This window comes from Corvus kubaryi, unplaced genomic scaffold (assembly GCF_017639235.1).
Source record: "Corvus kubaryi isolate FWS band 111438036 unplaced genomic scaffold, C.kubaryi_AGA036_p1.0 74, whole genome shotgun sequence".
Lineage (NCBI taxonomy): Eukaryota > Metazoa > Chordata > Aves > Passeriformes > Corvidae > Corvus > Corvus kubaryi.
This window is the reverse complement of record NW_024582061.1, coordinates 17,873,560-17,898,082: the sequence shown is the minus strand read 5'-3', so window position 1 is coordinate 17,898,082 and position 24,523 is coordinate 17,873,560. Positions and strand designations below refer to the sequence as shown.

Genomic DNA, 24,523 nt, shown 5'->3' with positions numbered 1-24,523 from the left:
CCGCATCTAAGTTTTTACTGTGTTGGCTTTTGCTTCATATGATAATGGCCCCAGCTTTGACTGTGTTGCTTTTTCCTTCTAACTTGGCAACTGCTGTATTCTTCAGTTTTGATCCCTTACTGCCCCAGCCTTGCCAATACAGTTCATACCCTGTCAGCTCAAATGGGAAATATCTGCTCTGTCTCTTAAGCACTGTGGATAATAATTTCTTTTCTGTCCTTTCATTTTCCCTGTACCTAATGAAGCTGGTTCTGAGAGCTGTGGCAAAAAGAGTAGTTTTCTCTGAAATTCTTACGCAACCTCCACTCTCAAGTTTACTTTGCATGGTCCTCCTGGTCTTTTAAGATGAATGACAAGGCCATTATTAAGCCACTTCACTTCCATTTTGTCCGATTAATAGATTCTCTTACTTTCTTGCGCTAGCTTTTCATATCATCTTAGGGTACTTCATAAATGCTGTCACCACTTTTCCTTTCCCATTACAGTCTTTCTGTACTGCTTGTTAAGCTCTCTGTTCCAGGAAGATAAAAGGTGATGAGTCTGAGAAGTTTCTAACTACTTATTCAGATTAAATCCCCAGGCAGGCCTCCAGTTCAGGCTCTTTCTCCAGCTTCCTTGTTGAAGTACACATTTACTGTTTTACTTTTCTGGATAACTCTTCTTCATGTCTAAAAGTTTTTGGTAGCCTAGACTTTTCAGTTCTTAAACTGTTTTATCTTCAGTATATTTTATATGGCATGGAGGTTGCTGATTGCATGTAATAATAGAATCAATATTGTCATCCACTATACTGATTATTGACCACTTTCTCTATGTCTTTGGATTTCAATATTTTTGAGATTCAGCTTTATAATTCTGACTTGGAAATTTCTTCATAGATACAAAGTATTTGTGTGTATATATATATATATATATAAAAGGGTTTGAAACACTTCGTGGTTTTAAAATAGTCTGAACAGAGTGAGACTGTTTGCCTTTAAATGAAACAAGTCCTGCCATTGTGGTATTTAAGAGGCAATGTTGTATAAACACCTAAAATTGGAAGTAAGGTAATTGATACCATCATTAAGTTTGTCATGTCCGGGATAGCATTTTTAACAAAAGAAAATTTCAGAGAACTTTTCAAGAGAAGTAGGTTTTTGAGCAGGGCACTGTGGTGAGTGACCTTTACAAAGCAGTACTTTTAATGCTGTAATCCTGTCTTTTCTTACAAAAAAAAAGGGCATTGTTTTGAAAGTTGAAAGGATACTCTGTGATATTAAAGTTCTCTGCCTCAGCCAGTAAACTTTCTATAGAACTGCTATCCTGTTTCTATTCCAGCAAGCTGTGCTGTGAATTGGTATGTATTTTTTCATGTATAGGTGAATAAACTACATGTTTAGTTTATTAAGAAATGCTGATAAATTCATCTTTTCCTGCCCAGTATGATGAATTGGTTCCTGCATCCCTGACAACCAAATACGGAGGGTTTTATATCAACACTGGTACACTGCAGTTTCGCCAGGCATCTGAATCAGAGGATGAAGACTTTGCAGAAGACAAAAAACATAGGCCACCTAAAGTGAGTGATTTTAATTAAGGCTTTTATACAGAAATAGAAGCTAGGTGGACATTAGAAATACTTGATACACTTAGAATAACTCAGATGAAGAGTCCAAAAGCAGAATGATGCATGGTACTGTTTTATTGCATTTTCTGTTTTGTGGCTCATGTACTAGGATTTAGTAAGTAACTCAGGATGTCCACAGGCTGTCCAGTCTTGTAAGACTAAGCATCTGTTTAGGCAGCCTAATAAGTTGTGTCCACCCATCTTGAACTGACAGATGATTCTGTAATTTTGTAAGAATTTTATTCTATGAGATTAGGCCTTAAATTCATCAATACTGCTCTTAATGATTTTGCACAAAGTTTGCATGATTTGAAATTGTTCCTAATATTGAGAATAACACTTAAACCAAAATACCTGTTAAATTCAGTTGATAAGAATAGCTATATTAAAATTATATATACAATCTTTCCAAACAGCATGCTGTTCTATAAACTTTGACAAGTTATAGTCAATGCAAACATAATTGCAGTATGACATTCACAGGTTGCATGCCATTCTGAGAATTTAGTGCTTCTTGGTGTCCTTTCCTGTTCTATATCTCTTGAAATCTAACGTAGTTTTAAGGTTCTTGTATTGACTCTGACTGGGATGCAGTTAACTTTTTTTCTAGCAGCCTGTGTGATGCTATGGTTTTAATGTGACTAAGATAGTGTTGATAACTACACCAGAATTTTGCCTGTTGCTGACTAAGGCTTGCACAGTCTGAAGGCTTTCTTTTCCCCTGCCCTGCACTCTCAGGTAATCTAAGGATCAGCAAGGGAGGGGAGGCAGCTGGTCTGTATTGGCCAGAAAAGATGTTCCATACTGTGCAACTTCACTTTCAGCAATGACACTGTGGTAGCAGAGGAAGGTGGGGGAAGTCAGTCTTCCAAGGTGGCCATTGGCCATACTGGCTGGGCAGCAGTCTGCATGTACCTTAGAGTATTTCTCTTATCGAAAACTCGAAATTTGGTAACTGTTTAAAAATTATTAATAACTAACACTTGTCAGGAACTGCAATTGCTGCTAGGAATCCATCTGACCATTTGCCTTTACACACATTGAGGTGTTTTTCCTGGCTCTGAATTGGAAAGTGTAAAGAAAACTAAATGTTTCTTGCTCTAGTAGTCTTTTAGGGTGGAAGAATCATTGTCCTTTATTTGATCTCTTTTCTAGATAGCAAAGTTAAAAGACAGCGAAGATCGTGGAATGAAGAAACGCAAGCGAAAAGATGAAGGGACAGAAAAGGAGAAGAAGCCTCGGAAAATGAAAGTTCCTAAGCAGTTGGGGTAGGTTTCTTTTTCTTTATAGGAACCCTTGAATTATATTTGAGGTTTGGCATCAAGATTGTGTGCCATAGCAAGATTATTACAGCTCTTTTGAATACTGTATTTTTAAACTGTAATTAATAGCCTATAGATTTTGTTACAGAATTTGTGTGGGTTTTTTGTATGACTCAGTCCTACAGGCTAATTTTTTTTGCCCCCTGAAATTTTGAACAAGGGATAATAAGGAAAGACAAATGACAGAAATTTTGAGTCCTACGAATAGCATAAAACATCATTGTCCTACCCAACATCTAAGATAAAAGTAGGAATTACATCTTCTAATGAAAAATAGTTTTCTTCCTATCTCTTTGTTTCTCATCTGGAAAGCTGTAAAGGTAGTTTAATTATTCTTCTATGTATTTCTTACCAACTTTGTGTGTGCTTTCTGAGGCTAGCATAGAAGGATTAAGGTGGTGGGGTTTTTTAATTAGCTTCTAGAAAACTATCGTTGAGTGGATGGAAGTTGTCTTACTATGAATATTCACATTGAATTTTGAAAACTTATTGATCTCATTTTTACCAAGGTGACAAATGGGTAGAAAATTCTCGGTTTAAATAGAATATAGATTTTGAGCCTGCATTTAAAAATACTTACCAATGAAAAGAATTTTTTAAATGTACATGGTGTACAGGCAACCTGCCACCATTCAGGAGTCTTGAGAGGCAAGTTTAGGTATTTTAGTATCATAAATCTGCCATGAGTTTTAACAGTTGTGCCAACTTCTCCATAATTAAATTGAGAAGTCAAAATGAAATCATCTTTGCCTTAATGTGTACAAAACTTAACAAATGAGTTGGAGAGCCTATAATCACATGACTACCAAAGGTTTATGGTAATTGATAAAATGGCCTGAAGAAGGAAGCAGGAAGTACTTGCTGCTTTCCCCTGATAATTTTTTAATTGTACTAAACTTTGAGTTTTGTTGTGAAAGGTTACTAAGGCCTCAAAAGTTGCATGCTAATGAAAGATTTCTTTCCTCTACAGAGTAATGGCCTTAAATTCACACAAGTCTGAGAAGAAGAAAAAGAAATTGTATAAAGACTCACTCTCTCTGGCTGCCATGATCCGTAAATTTCAAAAGGAGAAGGAAGCCATGAGGAAGAAGGAACCTAGTCCAAAACCTCCAGTGACTGTTGCAACCTCTACCCCTACTAAAATTCCTTCCTCCTCTCTCAGTGTGGGAAATGATATCTCTGACTTGAATCTTAGGATCAATGATCCTGTCCTCTCCATTTTTGGTAGCACAAATGAACCTGAGCTCCTGCAAGAAACTGAAAGTGCCCTGGAGATGCTGGGAGACATTGACTTTGACAAGTTGCTTGATGGCACTTCTGATGGCAGCCCGGTCTCTGAGCTGTCAGGAGAAAATGGAAATGTCACTCAGGCAACCTACACCTCTCAGGTCATGACACCCAAGCAGGTGCCTGCCCTCCCAGAAGGTCTGCCTATGCTACTTGAAAAGCGCATTGGAGACCTTCGAACAGTAAGTATGAATTCGCTGGTAGTGGATTGCATTCAAGAATCTGAGAGAACAAGGAAGAACAATTAGGACATTGGGCGTCATCCTTGAATTGCTGGCTGAAACTTAAAAAATGAAGAATTGATGTTAATGGCAATCTTAGTAGCTGTGTTTATAGTCAGATGAAAACAGGCAAGATGATGCAGGTCAATTCTTCAAGCAGTGTTTGTTTCAAAGTGGAAACAAGGCTTTCTAAACCTTCTATGTACAATAACTTGTAATGTTCATTTCTTTATGGGTTTTTCTCCATAATGGAAATACCAGTGTTACTTTAACTTGAATTATTAGTTGATGAAATGGAATGGGTGTTTTTCTTACTTTGGAGGAGGTAACCTGAAATATGACTGCAGCTTACAAATCCATGTATTGATTTTTTGGCTTTAACTTGCCAAAAAAAAAAAAAAAAAAATCCAAATGAAAAAAAGCCACCAAAAACAGAAACCACCAACCACAAAACTGAACTTTTTCTTCTGGAAGGTTAGAATGGAATCTAAACTCCTCAAAAATTAGATGGACGATGTTAAATTAAGAAGTTACGAATATCCCAGTAAGTTACTGAGGGTTCACCGCTATTAAGCTATTACATACTCCTTGTTTCAGTTGTGGATGTTATCCTAAGTTGAGAATAAATTTGTTGCTTGTTCAGATTGATATTAAAGCTTTTCCTTATTTAGAATAAAGTGCAGCTTTTCCTTATTTAGAATAAAGTGCAGCTTTTCCTTACTCAGAGTAAGTTTTGAAAAAGCAGTTCAAGTTACTACCTTTTTTGGACAAAAAGAAAATAATTTAAACAATTGCAGAGCTTGCTTTGCTCTTACATGTATGGAAATGTTTTCTAGTTTTCTTATTTATTTTTAAACATGCCAAGGTAAATACAGCCTGGGAATTAATATTTACTAAAGTGGAAGAGCTTCTGTCTGCCTTTTGGTATGCAGGTTAATTTTGCTATGAATCAACAATAAGCTTCTAGCAAAACTGCAGAACTGGATTAGGCCAAAAGTTAGAAAGTGTTAGTGACCTACCCCAAGTTAATTCATATTGCTTCACCATATAACAGGCATCTTTGATTTCAGTGGCTCTTGGAAACATAACTCCTCATAGAATCATAAAAATATTTGGGTTGCAAGGGCCCTTTAAGATCATCCACTCCAATCACCCCTGCTGTGGGCAGGGATACCTTCTGCTAGACCAGATGGGAACTATTCTGTCTTCTGTTTTTGACAGTGTCTTCTGAAAGTTTCCTGGTTGAGCAGAGCAAGTTTAAGTTTCCCCTTACACTCAGAGAACAACTAAGCTTTATGTTGACTTAAGCATTGCAGCTTCCATACCTCCTGTAAATTGCAATCAGATGTCTTCTAAAAAGCACTACAAATAAATGGGACTTGTCAAATATTTACCAGACTCTCACAGCTTTAGAGCTCTAGCATAAAGAAAAATTTATAAAGCTGTGGGAAGAAGCCTATGTTCCATGGATGGAGTATAATATATCGAGATTAAAAAAATAATAAAATTAAAAAGCCATTGACTAATGACAATAAAAATTTCCTGACTTCCTTTGGTAGATTAATGTGTTCTAGATCCCTGAGTGGGCTATTCTGAACTACCATGACAGAAGGCAGTATTGTACACAAGCAGTAAAGCAAATAAAAGGGTTTTTTTCCTATTTTTAAGGCCACTGTCAAGATAATCACTCTGGAAAAAAAACCCAATCATAGTTAGTAATAGTCATGAAGTTTTTAATCTACTAGTGTTGGCTCTCTTTGAAAGCCAGCAGTGCTGTCCATCATGATACTATAATGCTGGAATTGCCTTTCAAGGTCTACTTGGCACCAAAATGTCAAAGCATATTTTTCCTTCTGCTTTATATAAACCAGAGGATGATTCTAATCCTTGTGTTAATTAGGCATAAAGGTACTGGATTTAAGACTTTTCAGCTTGTCTTTTTGGTACCCTATCACTTACAAGCATCGATAACCTTTCTAATTTTTTTAGCAGGACAAATACTTCAGTATTCTTAAACAGATAGTACCATCCCCTCAGCAGCTGAATTTATGGTAGAAAACAATGAGTGGAATGCAGTCCTTGCAGGAACTTAAACTCCAGTATCAATGTTCATGACTGAAGCAATAAAGCTCTCTTATGGCTTTGACAGAGTATCACACTGTTTTCCTGTGCAGTGTAGAGTTCACAATTTTTAGAAAGTATTTTTCTTTCAAACTTAAATGGGTCAGTTACAAAGAGCAAGAACAGTAAGTATTTAATAGTAATAAATTAATCACGTTAACACTTGCATTTATTTGTAGCTTTTAGTTATGTTGTTGCAAGTCATTATTTTATTTTGTTTTGAAGACAATTAAAGATTCTTAATTGTTTGAATATTCAGCCTCATGGCATGTTGGCTGCCTCTAATGTTTGTCAGTCACTATAATGATACCACACCTTCCTACTTTTCTGCATGGATATAATTTTCTAGCTCCTCTAGATACTGCAGTCTGGTCCCAATGCCAACATGTAAGATGCCAATAGGCCTCTCAAAGTGGGGCTCTTTTTTCTCGACTTCTAAAAATATGCAGAGTAGATGTGTACACTAGAGAAAGGTTCTTACTGATTTTTGTAGAATGGTACAGGGAATTGGCTTTGTCCTGTAAGCTGTCATTCCTTGTGAAAAGAAGGATCTAGGTGATAAGAACAAAGATTAAGGGATTCTGCATGGGAATTCCCATGAGATCAGTAAAAACTTCTAATAAGAGAAAATGCATATATAATAAGGCTGTTTCCCTCACTCCCCCAACCAGACTCAGGAAGAGACCAGACAAAAATACTAGAGATACAGTCCGAAGATGGCAAGAATGCTGGACAGCAGCAGGAAAGAGGGATGAGGTATTCCTCTAGCACACATAATCCAGTTGTAGAAATTGCAGTGAAGGTTTGAGAGAGGTCTAAGAAAGCTGGGAAGGTGTAACTGGATGGGGCACGTAACAGGTAGATGAAGATGGAGTAGGAATGTGTTAGTTAATGCTCTTGCCTTCTTGACCTGTCAAACAATGCTCCTCTTTATAAAACAGTGATAGTAGAATGTTGGTGGTGGTGCGGTAATAAAGCATCTACCATTCTCTTAATGGTTATTCAAAAGATAAATGTGTTAACATCGGTGATCCAGGCAGATCCTAAACAGAATGATTGTTTGCCCTGGAGCAAGGCGTGTCTATTTAACAGTAACAGTCCTCATTTTTTTCTGAACAGCTGAGTATAGCTTGGTTTTCTTTATTCTTTTCCAAGTAATGTTTTCTGGGAAATAAGAATATGATATGGCTGTAAAAGTAAAGATACAAAGATTGCTGGGACAAAATATTCTGTGAACTTGGATGCTTTTTTTTATTGTATTTCCAGGCTGCCAAGATGTTTGATGAAGAAGGCAGGAAGAAGTTTTTCACACAAGACATGAATAATATTCTTCTGGAGTAAGTGCTTATCTGTAGAACCTTCCCTTTTTGGAAAGGGGGTGAAAGGAAAAGTACAGAAGAGGAAGTATTATTGAGGTTGTTCCAACAAAGCCTTAAAAGTCAATGAAGGTAGATCAGTCTAAGCTAGTTATTAGCTAAAGAGACTTATATGTGAATACAATTCCTGTCATGACTGTCTGTCTTTATCCAGTGTAAAATGTTTTGTAGTGCCCTGGTCCTTGACTTCATGTATAAAATTTAACAAAATTGCCATTATTTGCTCCTGTCTCCCACTTTTATAACTCAAAACACCTTTAGCTTTCATGAGGGAAAATGCCAGATTTTTTTCTCTGTAATGTTCAACTAAGGGTTAAATAGAAAGTTCTGTGTTCATACTCTAAGAAACAAAAGTAATCTCTAGAAGACTGGAACAGTCAAAATTGATTCAATTTTGATTCACAGTGGTGGGTGTAAACTAAATTTGAATGAGTGTTCAACATTGCTGGACGAGTACATGCATGAATGGTTCCTTAGCTTTGATTAGGACTTGTTCCTTTCATAAAAAAGCTTATCTGAAAATGTCCCAACCTGCTTTGGGGCCCTCCCTGCCATGTGGTCCTGGGAGAGGGGCCCTGGGGGGGAGACATGGGGTTTCCCTGGCCCTGCTCAGCCTCCTTCCCCATTGGTTGTTTTGTGTTCCCCTGCGCGGGCAAGGACCCTCGGGTCCCGTGATTGCCTCAGTTCCTCGGCAGATCCCGGCCATGCAGCTGGAGAAATAAACATCTCTGAAACATCTACCAAGAATATATATTTCTTTTCCACGGGCCTTGTTGTCTGATACGCGTGTTACAGTATCCGCACTGTAACAGCTATTTTTAGTATGCATAGCTAGAATATGTTATGCTTCCAAAGCTTCCTTAGGTTTTTGTTCAGTTGTCATCTTTACCTTGGAGTGTGTCTCTGATTGACTGTCTCCTGTTTGTTTGTCAGTATTGAGCTACAGTTACAGGAGGTAAATCCTGCCATCCGCAATGGAGTGTACTCACACCTGGAGGCTTTTGTGCCGTGCAATAAGGACACGCTGATAAAGCGCCTGAAGAAGTTACACCTCAATGTCCAGGTAATGATGGCGAGAAGAGCTCCAGCAGGAGTCAGTTACGTGGCAGCTAGGAGGACTGAAGGCAGCAGAGTAGAGCAGTAGCCACACAGTCTCAAATCAAGCAAAATATTTTGGATCAGTTGCTAGATAAGTTTAAAAGCTTCTTTCCCTATACCTGGTACTGTCACTACATTAGGAACAAATATTTTAAGCATTTCAGAGTCTTTATTTGAGAATGAAGTGCTTTCATCTTGAAAGCTGGGTACAGGCTATGAAGGAGTGTTTCTGCTGTCATCGCAGTGTATTACTTGTAGTCACAGGGTACATATCAAAGCAGCAGTAATAATGGTTATGACAAGCTAAAAAAAATGTACTTTTGTACTCACTTTAGTGTCAAGAAAAAAGGAAGGCTAGACGGATAATAGATGACCCAGCCTGTATTATTTGCGCAAATTTTCCTTTGTGACTAGGTCTTACCAATACTTTGTATGCCATTTTCAGTTAATTTTCTCTTGAAAATTGTTTTCCTATTGAATAAAAGTTTTCTGTGATCTGAAGTACCCTGACCAGATTCTTTAGATAAAATCCAGGACTAAATCTTGCAGAAGATCTGAAGATGAATGCAGATATCTCAATACTTGCTAATAAGGCAAACAGATTCAAATGCTATTTCTAAGCAGATAAATATAATAGAATATTCTAGTTCTTTTCAATAAGCAGTTAAAATTAAGAATGTAAAGTCAGAAGATGTAGGAAGTGAATTTAAAACATGTAGTGAAGTGCATAATATGTTACCTTAACGTTTGAAGTTCTTAATGTTTGGAGACAATTCTAAGTACATAGTTCTTACCTTTCAGGTACATGAATTGCATGTAATAACAATCTAATACCCAGATAATATAATACATATTCACATTTTGTTCATTATCTAGGTTGTTTTTATACCACAGTTTTGGAGACCTGACTGATAGGATATTTATTTGCAAATGTTGAGATAGTGATTGGTCAATTTATCTCACTTTTCCCTCCTTAAGTTTTTTTTCCCTTCCCTATTTTAATTTAAAAGCATTTTTTAATGAGATCATGCCATAATGTTTTGGGATATTCATGATACCTTTCCTTGTGACTATCTTTTGTTGTTTCTGGTCTCAAGACTTACGTGAGGAGTATGTTGCATTTATAGAATGCTGTTGCACCTAACAGGATTCAAGTGCCATGTAGAATATGTCTGTTGCAGTCTATAAATAGTACTGGGAGTGTTACCTTGGGAGTGATCCAGAAATTTTCATGAAACTACCTGAAATGCTCTTTATTTTACATCTAATAGGACTATTTTGGTGCTTCTCTTTTCCCAGGATGACCGCTTGAGAGAACCATTGCAGAAGCTGAAACTGGCTGTCAGTAATGTCATGCCTGAACAGTTATGCAAATACCAAGAGGACTGTCAGGCCCGCAATCAAGCCAAGAATGCCAAGTAGGTTATTCCAGAGGCTGTACATGCCTGTTTAGAATCCAGCTGGAAGTTTGTATCCATGTTGTTTACTCCCTTAGCTCAGAAAATCACTCAGCTCCATTCTCTTTTTTGAATTGTACAAAATACTTAATTTTGTGTAAGTGATGTTATCATCTGGTACCAGAGAGAAATTCCATTAACTGAGTGAGATAGGTCTTGATAGAAAAAATAATCTGAAGGATTACTGGTCGATTCCTAGAATGGTGGATTAATGGAGGAGGATGGTGTGTTCAGGTTATTGATGTATTTTGTCCTTGTTCATTGTAATTGTTTCGATCATAGTTAACAAATTTTGGACTTGGAGAGGTATGAATAGTTTGATAAGCATCCTGCCACTTCCCAGTAGAGGCACTGCATGAAGCTTATAGGGGAGTCAGTGAAAGCATCTGTACAGTGTGTCCTTTTCATTTGCCTGAGAACCATAAAGCAGTGGGGAGAGGGAGATTAAACTGTTTATCCTGTCAGGAAGTATAGCAAAAATCTGAAAACAGGTCCTCTGTGGGTTATTTTTCCCCCTAACAAACACCTAGAATGACATTCCATTTTCAGTGAAATATTTTGTCTGTGTAGTATAGCTGTAATGAAAATAATTGTTCAACTGTAGGTTGCAAGCAGAAGATGAACGAGAGAAAAATGGATCAGAGGAAGATGATGATGAAAAACCTGGAAAGAGGGTTGTTGGACCCAGAAAGAAGTTTCACTGGGATGACACAGTGAGGTAAGACAAAACTACCTTTTCCACCAAGAATTTTCACTAACTTTATAAAGGGATCTCCAAGAGGATGTTACTACATGATACTATTGAATAAATAATTTTTCCCAGAATTACACCTTGGAGAAGTTTTGAAGAGTGTTGGTGTTAAATAGGCAAACTGAAATTCTGTAATGGTGAAACACCTTCTTTAACTCAAAAGGCAAGATCATCATATATCCATCCCTTTTAAGTTTCACAGCTTGTTTTTCTGCTTTATCCAAATATATGAGAATTTTCTGACTCGAGGACTTTGAGATTCTTTAGGTAAAGAACAGTTGTGTAAGCAGAGTTGTAACTGCTTCCCACGTTTCTAGGAATAGGTTACAAAACACCAATGAGCACTAGAGATTTTTGCCACAGGACAGGCCATCAAGATTGGTGATACTGATTTGACAAGCCTCCCAATCCTTGGACACAACAACAACAACCAGAGTGCATTAATCTTAACCCTTTCTATTCCCTCTGAACATAAATTCTTTGTTATCTCTCAAGAGTAGCACAGATTGTTTTCTGAAATGATCAGTTAGTAGAGTTCAGTTTCCTAGAACAGATTTTTCTGAAAACGGAGATGACTGTTATTTAAATAATCTAGACTTTTAAGCAAGCAGATCCTTCTCAATTAGTAATTTCTCATGGAAGATCTAAAGATAGTTTTAGTACAAGTGTGTGTGTGTGTGTGTTTTACTAAAAGGGGCTGTTGGACATTTCTCAATGAGTCTTTCTAGTATGTGAAGACAACAGGGAGGAAAGCTTCATGAAATATCTACAAGCAGTATAGCTTGGACCTACCAGGAGGGGAGAGATACTTACATCTGTTGCTTTTTTCATTCAAGAGGCTCTGAAAGGCTGATGTTACTTAACTGCGTGCACTTTTATATTTGTAAGAACAGTGAAAGACAAAATCCCTGTCAGAAAGGATCCTCTCTTGAAGTACTCAGTGTAGAATGGATTTCATTTCCTTTCCAACAAATGAGAGGTCACTGTGAGCAAAGTGAGAGATGTTCCAACTATGAATAAACCACAAAGAAAATGTAAAACAAATTACAGCATGATAATAGGATGAAAATAAGAGCAATAGAGTCTGTTGGAAATGGATAAGTGACAATGGTAGATCGTACCAGTTTGTAGTAGCAATACTTTGTTCAGTACAAACTTCAAAAAAACACAGTTGGAACTGAGCGCTTCCTACAACTATCAATGGACAGCAGCTTCCATTTCTTAGCCTCTTTCTGCTGGGCTTTTGAAAGGACTGTGTCTTTCAGTATATTTATTTTGTTTCTTTTTGCAGGTCTCTGTTGTGTAATCTTGTCAAGATCAAGCTGGGATGTTATGAGCTAGAGCCAAATAGAAGTCAGTCGGCTGAAGATTACCTCAAAAGCTTTATGGAAACAGAAGTGAAACCACTTTGGCCTAAAGGCTGGATGCAGGCAAGGTAAGATACCTGCTTTACATACCTATTAATTTTGGTGTTAACTATTTCTTTGGTTCCTGTTTATTGTCTTACATTTGACTCAACCATGTACTAGTGATATTGGTTGGAACTTAAGAGTATGTTCATGAAGCTGGAATATTTTAGAAGAACAAATGTTTTTCTAAAATGAATTTTCTGTCTTGTTTGTAAGCCTGAGAGTGAAAAACCGAACTGTTTTCCTTGGAGACCTATTTGCTTTTTTCATCTCTTAGAGACTGAATTTACTGATGCTTCTAACACAGCATGAAGCATGAGGCTTCATATGAGGAGAAGTATGAGGTGGGAGGGTAACAGTTTGGGAAGTTCTTTGTGATCTAGAAAGCGATAATGATCTAGAAAGCAGTTTTGCCTGTATGTTGGAACACTGAATTATCAGACTGCTCACACAGGCTTTAAAATGATAAGCTAGAATTTCAATAGCAGTGTTCACAAAAGACTTAAGGTTTTTGCTGTCTATTTCTTGTTTGCAGTTGGGATGCTCTGTTTGACAGCAGCTAAAAATACACCAGTTTCTATACTTAGTTCTTACTGATGTAAGAAGAAACAACCACACAAAAGAGAGGGAGAAATAAAATGAGAGCAATAGTAAACTGTTGTGAAATACATATTTGGCAGAGATTTCAAATGGTTTGGAGTGAAAGAGGAGCAAGTATGATTTGGCCTGAGTTCTCTCTGTAGCACCCACTGCAAAAGATAATTTCATCAAACCTCAACCTGATTGTAAAAGCTAAATGATACAACAAAACTAATCAACTTGCTCAAGAATACCTTGATTTTAGTTTAGTCAAGTCTGTATCAAGCTGTAAAAATAACTGTACTGAGATATTTCTTAGAACAGTCAGTGCAGAAATAGCTGGTTTAATAGTAACAGAAGGAACAAATGAAGTTTTACACTTCCTGGCATACAGCTGATTTATTTTTGTTCAGTGACTTAGTTTTTTGTGTGAGTATGCTGATGAGCGAGATGTTATCTGTTATGCAGATTTTTATTGAATTAGATGAGACAGAGAATCCCAGTTTAGTTTAAGAATGGAAGATATGAAGATCACTGATGATAGCAGAGAAATCAAGAGATAGTGTGAGGTGATTCATGAATATATAGAAGTGAAACATGTTAAAACTTTGTATTGGAAAGCCATAAAACATATGGTTCTCTCCTTTCCATTTGATAAGTGTGCTGAAACTTTCCATGAGCTTTTGAAATATTTATACAATTGGTTTCAACAAAAAAAAAAAGACAAAAACAAAACAAAAACCCCAAATGCCCCCTAAAACAAACCAAAACCAAAAAGCAAACCAAACAAACCCCAAGAGACAAGTTATGACAGAACATAACTTCCTGTTGACCAGCAAGACTTCATTTACTAACTGGGTGGTTTTAGTACCATAATGATTTATAAATTGTCCTATATCCACTGGGAGGCACTTCCCTGCTTTCTGTTTAGGAAGTGATGGATTGTAATTTGTAGGCAAACAGTTATGCATGGAAAGAGGAAAAGAAAGCATTTCCTGGAGTCTGGCAGTGGTAATTCCTAATACAGCACATAATTTATATTCTGGATGCTCATTTTGTTGGGATGTTAGGGTAGGGATTATGCTGAAGTCTTAAAATTTTTCATTTTTATGTGTGGCCTCAAGTGAAAAGGAGCTATATAAAATTGAAAAAAATTAGGTATCTAATGCTAAAACCAATCTACTGACTGTGTGTTTCTGAAGGAATTCTTTCTAATCAGAATAGAACTACAGTACTTTTTGGGTTCAGCTTAGAAGAAAAACTTCTTGCACTTTCAAAATTAACTTTATTTAATGTTTCTCATAGCTTCATAAAGAAGCAAGAGGTAAGGTATTGATCATAACTGGAAATTACAGAATCACGGGATTGTTAAGGTTGGAATGGACCTCATATACTGTTCTGTCCTTTCTTTGTACCATATCTGTGATTTCTGTCCTTTTGTAGTATTTACACTTTTTGTCTTTAACCTTGAAGGATGACGCTACAAATTACAGGGGCCTGTGATTAATTTTGAATTTTCATTTCCAAATTAAAAAGATTAAGGAATGGATAAAGCACCAAGGAGGAGGTGGGGAAGGAAGTATTCTGGAGAAGCTGTGTAGGTTGGGAGGTGGCACATTAAACGTGTAATAAGGAATGCTGGCTTTGCTCCATGATGTTCTTCATAGGCATTCAGTAGTCTCTGACAGAACAATGTAATACAGATTTGGAGGTTAGTATGGTGAAGAAAATGTGAAAATGGAGCTGGAAATAGAATCTGAGAAGTAAGGCATTGAACTGTAGTGAGAGATGTCAGCATTTTCTTACCAGATGACACGAGATTTGTGAATACTCTGACTTTTTGTAATTATTGCAGCTCTGCAGGTTGTATTATCAGTGGTGAAAAGCTCTTGTTTAGACAGCTGTTCATAATGTGGCCAGTGCCAATGTGATGGCAGTGCTGTAAAAATATTATCCGTCTTACTTTGCCTATCTGGAAACAAGGAAGGGGACCAAGTTTTCATTGTCTGTTTATAGCTGCATTTGAATAGCAGGCTGTAGGATAGGTACTGGTCAGCAGTCATTTTCACTTCCCACTTGTCAACTCAGGAGCTGAAAACATTGAATAAAAGCATGTGAAGTGTTGAGATTTGTTATACTGGCTCTTGCCATTCCTTGGCTCTGTAGTAGTATGTGTAAATCCAGTGTAATTGAAGACAGAAATGATACACAATAGCCTGAAGTTTTTATTTTACTAAACTTTTTAAAACTTTAGTAAAAGTTTCTTCAGTACTAAAAGTACTGAAGAAAATTAGAAACAAGCTTGACTACTGTGTTCTGACTTTTGACTTCTGTGCTTAAAAAAAAAACCACAAGAGATTAATAGCCACAAACCCAAGCCTGTGATCAGTGGGTTGGACATGTAGTGTGAAGGGTTTACAATAATCCTTTATTTTATGTTTGAAATATTTCATTAGGCTTTGAGGAAAGAGCATTCAAAGTGTATTTCTTCTGTCCAGTTGAAGGAAGTAATATTCTCTTACATTGATTTTTGCTTGGCCATTTACAGAGGTATTTTGAGCATAAACACAAATTATTAAAATTTTTTTAGAGTCTTCTATTCATGGATGCCAAGACCTATACTGTGACAGCAATACAAACAAAGTAATCACTAGCTCCCTTGGGGACAGATAATCAAAGGCTGCTTCTGAAAACCAAAGACTGTTTGTGTATTTGGTGGTCATACACCGTTTGTCGCGGTAGAATCACTTCATATTTCTTTTCTCGCCACTGTTTTAGGATGCTTTTTAAAGAAAGCCGAAGTGTTCACAATCACCTCACTTCTGCTCCGTGAGTATAATAGTGACAACTTGCTAAGATCTTTAGGTTGTGCATTGCATCTTTTCTTGTCTTCCTGCTACCTGTTTTGGACAGAGGGAAGGAAAGGGAGGTACTTTGGGATTTGTTTGAAGAAACTTACAGTGACGTTTATAATCTTTTTTTAATGCTTTAATTTAGGCATAGAACTGTAATGTTCTTGTGGCATATTTTAACTCACTTGTGAAGTGGCTAGATAACTCCAGGGGATATTAATTCTTGAATTAATACCTTTTACTCAAAGCATTACACACTGCCTAAATTTTGACATTCAGCATATTAAACTGAACTCAGACTGCAGTACTTCCTGCTTTTTTCTTTTCCTCATAAATATCTCTAATCACAGAAGTCTGTGTATCTTAGTGGGATTTTATCTTTTTCATTTTCAGACAACATGGTGTGCCACTCAGGAGCTGTCCACATTCAGTCAGAATTCAAATAAATTATTATGACTTTGAATGACACCCCAATTGCAACTTTTGTGATAAATATGATTAACACAGGATATTTTTCTACATAACAGCAAAAACTGAGTCATGGTCCACCTACATAAAGTCTTTTTTTAACCAGGCTTATTTCTAGTTGCTTAGGAAAGGATCAAAAGTTGACTATAAGCTGTAAATCTGTTGACTGCCCTTGGAGAAATAAAGTGTGAAATGCTGAACCTCTAAGTTGAAGGGCAGTAACTAATAATCCTTAATGCTGTGCTTAGTTGTATAACTGCAGTTCATGTACATTGCAAAAGAAAATCTGACAGTTTACTAAATGACTTCTTGCAACAAACAAGTTAGGTACAACTGTCTTAAGAGCTGATAAGCAAGAAACCACTTTTATGGGGGGAAGAAGCAACTGGTTTTATCTGGTTTGAAATAAATAAGATAGGAAGCATCCTCTTCAGGGATAAAAATGTCAGCATAAGAAGTAAAATTATATTAGTACTTTAAAAGACTTCAGTGTAGACAAAGCTCTGCTAAGTAGACAAAGTTGTAATATTAAGAGGCTGAAATTAATTGATATTTTGAAGTTCCTCTAAATCAGAAAAATAAAAACAGTTCTCTGGATATATCCTGATCTATATGTCAGGTTATATCAGCAATTCAGTTGATTTTGCAACTAATTTACATAGAGATACATGACCAGAAAATGAATTGATAGCATGCTATTTTTCTTTCCGCCTGTATTTTAAACCATTTTTCATTTCAAGGATGTTTTATTATTAAAGCTGGACTCCTGTAGTCATCATTCTAGTTTATTTGGATATAATCAGGGTAACACTTTAAGAGGAAAATGGCTTGCCTTTTTTTGGTCTTCTGATGCACATTTATCCCTTCTGTTTTAGGGCAAAGAAGAAGGTGATTCCGGCCACTAAACCCAAAGTGAAGGTAAAAGCCTATTAAGGTATCTGAATATCCACTTAGTGGTCCAGTATGACCATTTGATACAACCTGCCTCTGGTCCTGAAAAATTCTTGCAGAAAGTTTCTGTCAGGCAATGCTTATTGATTTGGTGGTCCATTACTTTAAAGAATGTAGTACAAAATACTTCTGTATAGCTTTGTCACTTTAATCTGTATTAGTTTTTTGAAAATTGACTATGAAGAGGTACTAGTTCCAGTGAAGTTTCACAGCTTTGGATGTGTGCTTTGTGTGTTTTCAGTTTGTGTTAAACTTGGCAACACTGGAAAACAGTGTGGTTGGAAGTATAGAGGTCCTCATTTGACATGACCAGGTGTTGTCTTAATTCAGTAGCAGTTTTATTAAGTGGTCAGATTAGCTACCCTATTCTTCCCAGTACTGATTGTTCTTCACTCTGTGGGACACTTTGTTACGTGGAGCAACAACACTAGATTTTTAAATACAAATATTGAATTAGCACACAGGGTTCCTAGATATCATAATAAGATATCATTTCATATCTTAATATGAACATTTCAATAGTAGATCTTTGGTTTGTCTGAATTTACAGAGTAAAAGTATTACACTAAAGACAACTTTGAATCTATTCCAGAAAGACTATTAAACCTGACTTTTCCTATCCCTTCATTTTCAGGACTCCAGTCCAAAAAAAGAACAGAAAACCTGTATGTCTTCAGTGAATTCAAGTTGTGCTACTGTATTGGGTTCCAGTGCAGCTGTCTGCACCCCAGCCAGCTCTAGCTGCACAGCAGCTCCAGAGACCATCTGCTTGGATGACTCACTGGATGAGGACCTCTCTTTCCACCCACCCTCACTGGACTCTATTTCTGACGCTCTGGCAGTTATCAATAATGGTGCCAAGGGATCACCTCTTGGGTCCACCATAGACACACCAACATCCAGACCTCGCCCTGGGCTGAGAGAAGAGAAACTAGCAAGTATTATGAGTAAATTGCCTCTGGCAACTTCAAAGAAAGTAGAGCCCACTCAAACATCCCATTCATCAAGTCTTATTGCTGGTCACACAGGGCCAGTACCAAAGAAACCCCAGGACTTAGTTCACACTGGTATCTCTTCAGGCCTTATTGCTGGATCTTCAATTCAAAATCCCAAGGTTTCCTTAGAGCCTCTGCCAGCCAAACTACTTCAGCAAGGACTACAGAGGTCAAGTCAGATCCAAGCTGCTTCCTCCTCTTCTCAGACTCATGTTTCTTCCTCTAAGACTCAAGCAGCTATTTCCACCTCCTCTCAAAGAACCAAGGATGCTAATATCTTGGTATCATCTGCTGAGGCTCAAGGTGGTACTTCCTCAACATCACAAGTGACAAAGGTGCACCAGCATTCAGCTGTACAGCAGAAATACGTATCTCCTTTACAAGCAACTATTAGTAAATCACAGACCAATCCTGTGGTGAAATTGAGTAGTAATCCCAAACTGTCTTGCTCATCACCAGTCATCAAGGCTCAAGATAAGTCTGTAGTATATCGCCTGCCTTTGTCTAATCCCTCCTCCGGAAGTGGCTCTCAAGTGTCTCACCCACTGGTTTCTCGGACAACATCCAGCACCTCTACCTCTAGTAACTATTTAGCCAAGGCTATGGTGTCACAAGTTTCTTCCCAGGGTTTCAAGCCTCCCTTCTCCATGGCTGCCTCTCCCAAACCTGCTGCCTCTCCCAAGCCCACTTCATCTAAGCCCTCTGTGACACCCAAGCCCAATGCATCACCTAAATTTTCATCCAAGCCCACCTCATCCCCCAGGCCTGCAACAACACCCAGTTCTTCCAGTTCAAGTGCACTAGTTTCCCAGAGTAGTCACTCCAGCAACAACCCCCTTCATAAACAGACCAGTGGTGTAAATATCAGCAGGCAGTCTCCCACAGTGAATTTGCTGTCCTCTAATCGCACCTCAGGCCTTCAGCCTGCAAAGAACCCTCAGGCTTCTTCAAAATTGCCCAACTCTTCTCCTTCTGGAACTGTTGGTAAAAATAATTTGGGTGGAGTTGGAATGAATGTACCTGCCAGCAGAGGCAGTAACCTTAACTCAAGTGGAGCTAGTAGGACTAGTCTGTCTGGGGGAGCAGGAAGTGGAACACAGGGTGCTACTAAACAATTGTCAACTCCACACAGACCATCTTCTGCCTCAGGGTCTCCAGTTGTAGCAGCCAGCGTGCAGGTATGCATCTAACGAGTTTACATTTGAGCCTTACATTAATATTTATCATATTTATTTTGTAAACATTCTTAATATATTTTATCTTGGTTTGGAAATACCATAAATTCAATTTTTTACTTTTCTAAGGATAATGCTGATACTGATGAAACTATTTCACGCTAAAGAATACGTATTTCCAGCTGATGTGAAATGCAGGGATCAGTGTGGAACAAATCCTCACTGTAAACTGTTGATTGGTCTGTACTGTGGGACAGAATTTGCTTTTTTTTCTTTTAAGGGTATTAGGAAAGGTAAGCTTTGTGTGACCATATTTTGAGGGGACGTGGTATTTTCTTGCACTATGGGATTTGTGTATTCTTGCATATTTACATATTTGTAATGATGGTGGTCATGTAAAAGTATCTTGGTACATTTGTTGTCAGGCTGCATGATTAACCTCAAAACTAGAGTCCAGTTGCTTGTGGTTGAGTGTAATTCAAGACTTGTAATTATAATTAACACTTGCAGGGGCTTTTCTTTTGTATTTGTGACTGTATTTTATTTTGTAGGATCTAGTCAAACTGAATGAGACGCCTCATTAATGTATAAATACCCTAGAAATTGAAAGCTTATTCTATCACTAGAGATAAGACAAATCAGACAAAACAAATATTTTGAAAATACTGTTGTTCTAAAACATACAAACTTATTATTTATCCAGAAGACAACCTGCTTTCCCAAGTTGTGTTGTTCTTACTGGCAATGCTTAGTTACTGAGATGATTTGATGTTTTCCTCTCTTTATTGCTCTCTATGCTGAAGTCATCAGTACTTAAGAAAATAGTATTGCTGTAAATTATATTCTTGGTGTACAGCAAATGTAAAGCTCTTGTTATTCTGAACAGTGCACAATGCTGTTGCATGTGAGTGGTGTATACTCAACTTCTAGCAATTAGTTTGCCATCAAATTCTTCTTAATGCAGTTGAATAACAGGAGGAAGATGATTTTTACAAGACACTTCTATGGTCTTTCATCCTACTGTACTGAAACAGTCAGCAATAAAAGTTTGCCAGGCTCTGACACAGCATTCACTTACTCTGGGTGCTTTGAATGGAAAAGAAATCCCCAACCTGTGTGCTGTGTAAGGTCCACTGAGGTACCACACAGGGTCTGGAGAAGAGCTGAACCAAGTACAGCGCAGTTTGAGTGCACTGGAAGGTGCCTGGAGGAGACAAAAAGGGCTACAGTGAATGGACTAGGAAGAGAGTTGTTTCTTCCTGGTGCAGTCCACAGAATCCAGTGGATACAATTGCTGTGATGTAGAAGAAAACATGAAATGGGTGTGCTAGTGCTTAAAGATGATGGACAAGGGAAGTAAGCAGTCTTGTGTTGGATGGTGAGATGAATTCTGGCAAACCCTCCTGTAGTTAAAGGCAAGTAATTTTTTTTTTTTAGAAAAACTGATCACCTGAGTAATGAAATGCATTTTGGGCACAGTCCTGCTGGAGAGCTCTGAAGTGTGGGGGTGTGTGGTGAATAATCAAGTAACATGAGTCCATACTATAAACAGCAGAATAAGGTGTGTTGGTATAAAGGGATAAATCAGCTAGAGGTACTGTGCAGCATATGGTATCACTAAAATAATTATTGAGACCTTCCACGTGGGTTTTTTTGACACTTCAGAAATTACTTTGATAACCTAAAAATGGTTCAGAAGAATGGTGCAAAGAAGATAAACCATGGAATAAGGCTGCAACTGCCATGCACTGTGTAGCTTAGTCAGTGGAGTACGTTCAAGAAGAGATTAGAATTAAATTACCTCCCAGTTCAAGTACACTAAAGGGGAAGAGATTTGTGATCACAAAGGGTTTTATTTAGCTATAAAAGTCTAATGGCTGGCTGCTGAACCTACATCACTTCCAGACTAGTTGTTAGGTACAATGTACTAAGACTTAAAACTTGACTGTATGTCAAGTTTTAAGAGGAGTAACTAAGACAGAAAGTGAATCTCCTTTTCTTTAAGGCCTTAGGGATTTAATTCCTATTTGAGATGCTATTAGAAGATGAGAATGGTACCTGAGTTGTTCATTATAATATTCTGGTCTGCCTACATTAAAGATCAAACCAGATGATTTTATGTGATAATAAAGGTGTTCTTAACTAGGAAGCTTCCAAGAAGTGTCTCCCTCCTTTCTACTTCTGATTGACACAGTTATTTACTGGAATATAAGTTTACACCTGCTGAAGCATCACAGAAAGTTACACCTTAAGGACACAAAGCCAAAGAGTACATGTGTGATTTCCTTAAAAAGCTCTATCTACCATCAGTACTCTTGAGCAGAATCTGGCTTAGACTTCTAAGGATCTTAATGACTCAGATCTACATGACCAGGATAAGCCCTTTTATGAACTATTGTACATGAGTTAAATAGAAACATCTGAACTGCAGCTCCTTTAGGGCATGCTCTGTAGCTCTTTTCTTCACTGTCCTCTCTCCTCCCAACAATGTGTTGATAGTTTCCTTTTTTTTTTTTCCCTACTTCTGGGATAGAGTATGTTGTAGAAGTTGGCATCTTTAAGATGAGCAATACAAACGCTTGTTGGGAACATCACATGTAGGTAAATGCGCTTTACAGGGTCACTGTTTTAAAATACTGTGTTTTCTCCTAAGAAGCAACTGTCCTTTCTTTAGCTGCTTTCATCAGAACATCTTAAGACCAATACTGGTAATAAAAACTTTATCCATGCTAGGAGATTCATCACTTTGCTTTTTCTGTAAGTTGTTATTACAGAACTCAGTGAAATGTCATTTTCTTTTGAAGCTCGTGTGTTCATTAAAATGATTCTAAGTTTTGGGTTTAGTTGAGGCTTACTTGTAAAAATGCACAGATTCAAAGTCCTGTTCCGTCTGAGTGTTTTTAATTCAAATAGCTACAATATCGGAGTTGGAGTCTGATTCAAAGTGCTTTCTATACTAACTGTTTTGTAGTAAATTATTAGAGAATGGAACATTAGCATAATAAGTTACTATATACGTAGTGAAGGAAAGATTGTTTAACAAGGAGCTGGTCTAATGTTAGAGGAATTAAAGTGATTTGGGAACTGTTGTAGCTAAAATGTTCTGGCTAATCTTGCGTTTTTATTTTAAAACTATGGTGAATCTAACTTCATTTTGGCATATTTAGAATGGAGACATTATCTTTGCCTTTTCCTCTGACATGTGCATACACACCTCTACATATGCATTTTGCTTCTTAAGTTTGGGAATTTTTACATCTGAATCTTAATTTTCGGAATTCATTGTTTCTCTGCGACCTTTTTTGAAATAATGTTCTGTTAAGACGCAGATTTGGAAAGGGAAGAGGTGTAATACTGTACTTCTAAAGAGCTTCAGATCTCCATTGGATAATTTCGTATTATGAATCTAATAGAAGATATTGCACTACATTGTGACTGTAGACCCAGTGCATAATTAGAAAGGAGATCAAGGAAATTACCTGTAAGGCTGATGAGAAAAACATGATAGATGAACCATACTCTTGTGTCTGAATCTGATATATAATTGTGCTTGCTTAGCAAATGAACCCTGGGAAGACCTCCTAGGTGGATAAGTGAATATTTCTTAATAGTTTAATACACTTCTCAACAGAGCAATACTTAACAGGGAATAGTTGATTTTTATACCCTTAAAGAATACAATTCAAACCTTTAAAAATCTTGAAGTACTGTTTTTTTTTTTTTTTTTTTTGTATAGTCAACAGCAGGAGCATCGTTACTGGCTAACGCCTCACCTCTGACTCTCATGGCATCACCCCTGTCTGTAACCAGTCAGAACGTGACGTCTGCACCGTTAACTCCTTTTGGGATGCTGGGTGGCCTTGTTCCTGTGACTGTGCCCTTCCAGTTTCCCTTGGAGCTGCTTGGCTTTGGGACGGACACAGCTGGAGCGACAACCACCTCGGGATCTACCTCAGCGGCTTTCCACCACAGCCTAACTCAGAGTGAGTGGAATTATCACACCGGGCTATAAGGAAAGATGCATCCTTAAAATGGAAATTGAGTAGGGAAGCAATGAAGTTCTGAGACACTCAAATTTGGTTCATGAAAATACATACAGGAGAGTAAATGCGATTCCTTCACTGGTAAAAACTTCCCTTATATAATTACCTAAATGTTATAAATCACCTTTGAAAAGCTTAACTTCATTGTTATATTCACAGTGTATGTTTAGTTTTGAACGTACTTTTTTGGGGTTAACTCAATACCTTATCTTTAGAAAGGAGTATTGTTTTAAAGTCTCCAAATGACACAATTCAGAGACTTAATACGGTGATTCCTAAAAATAGCCTTAACTCAATAATCTCAGATATCAAACAGCTCTCTTATGAAGAGCTATCAACCACGATGGCATTTACTTTTTCTAAATGCTTATAAAGAAGCTGTTTATGTTCTTAACCCATATAAATTGTTGGTCTTTCTGTCAAACAAAATGGTATAAAGATTGCATCCCAGTAGCAAGGCATGGTCCTTGCTCTGACTTTTGACTAATTATATCTGAATAGGTTTGTCTCTGTTGACTTATTCCAGCCATCAGAATGCTATCAGGTATTTATTTTTTTGTTGTGGAGATTAGCCTGCTACTATAGCTACACTATAAAACCAAAACTTACTTCACAGAGACTGCCTCTTTCCTCAAGATTTATTTTTTGTCTTTACTCTCCTTTCCCTGGCCCCCCCCCCCCCCAGACTTACTGAAGGGTTTACAGCCAGGTGCTCAGCATGCAGCAACACTGTCTCACTCACCTCTGCCTGCTCACTTGCAGCAAGCTTACACAGGTAAAGACATGATATATTTCTTATTACTTATTTT

At 37.4% G+C, this 24,523-nt stretch overlaps 1 protein-coding gene across 1 annotated transcript in view; it reads left to right on the top strand.

The window, feature by feature from the left end:
• Window positions 1–24,523, top strand: part of UBN2 (ubinuclein 2) — a 55,891-nt gene that overhangs the window by 21,175 nt on the left and 10,193 nt on the right. Inside the window, exons 6-18 of the mRNA XM_042051027.1 lie at window positions 1,424–1,561; window positions 2,765–2,877; window positions 3,902–4,400; window positions 7,827–7,897; window positions 8,870–8,999; window positions 10,334–10,452; window positions 11,096–11,209; window positions 12,534–12,677; window positions 16,009–16,059; window positions 17,426–17,468; window positions 18,136–19,674; window positions 23,408–23,654; window positions 24,400–24,489. Of these exons, the coding sequence (XP_041906961.1) occupies window positions 1,424–1,561; window positions 2,765–2,877; window positions 3,902–4,400; window positions 7,827–7,897; window positions 8,870–8,999; window positions 10,334–10,452; window positions 11,096–11,209; window positions 12,534–12,677; window positions 16,009–16,059; window positions 17,426–17,468; window positions 18,136–19,674; window positions 23,408–23,654; window positions 24,400–24,489 (3,298 nt within the window). The remainder of the gene's footprint in view (window positions 1–1,423; window positions 1,562–2,764; window positions 2,878–3,901; window positions 4,401–7,826; window positions 7,898–8,869; window positions 9,000–10,333; window positions 10,453–11,095; window positions 11,210–12,533; window positions 12,678–16,008; window positions 16,060–17,425; window positions 17,469–18,135; window positions 19,675–23,407; window positions 23,655–24,399; window positions 24,490–24,523) is intronic.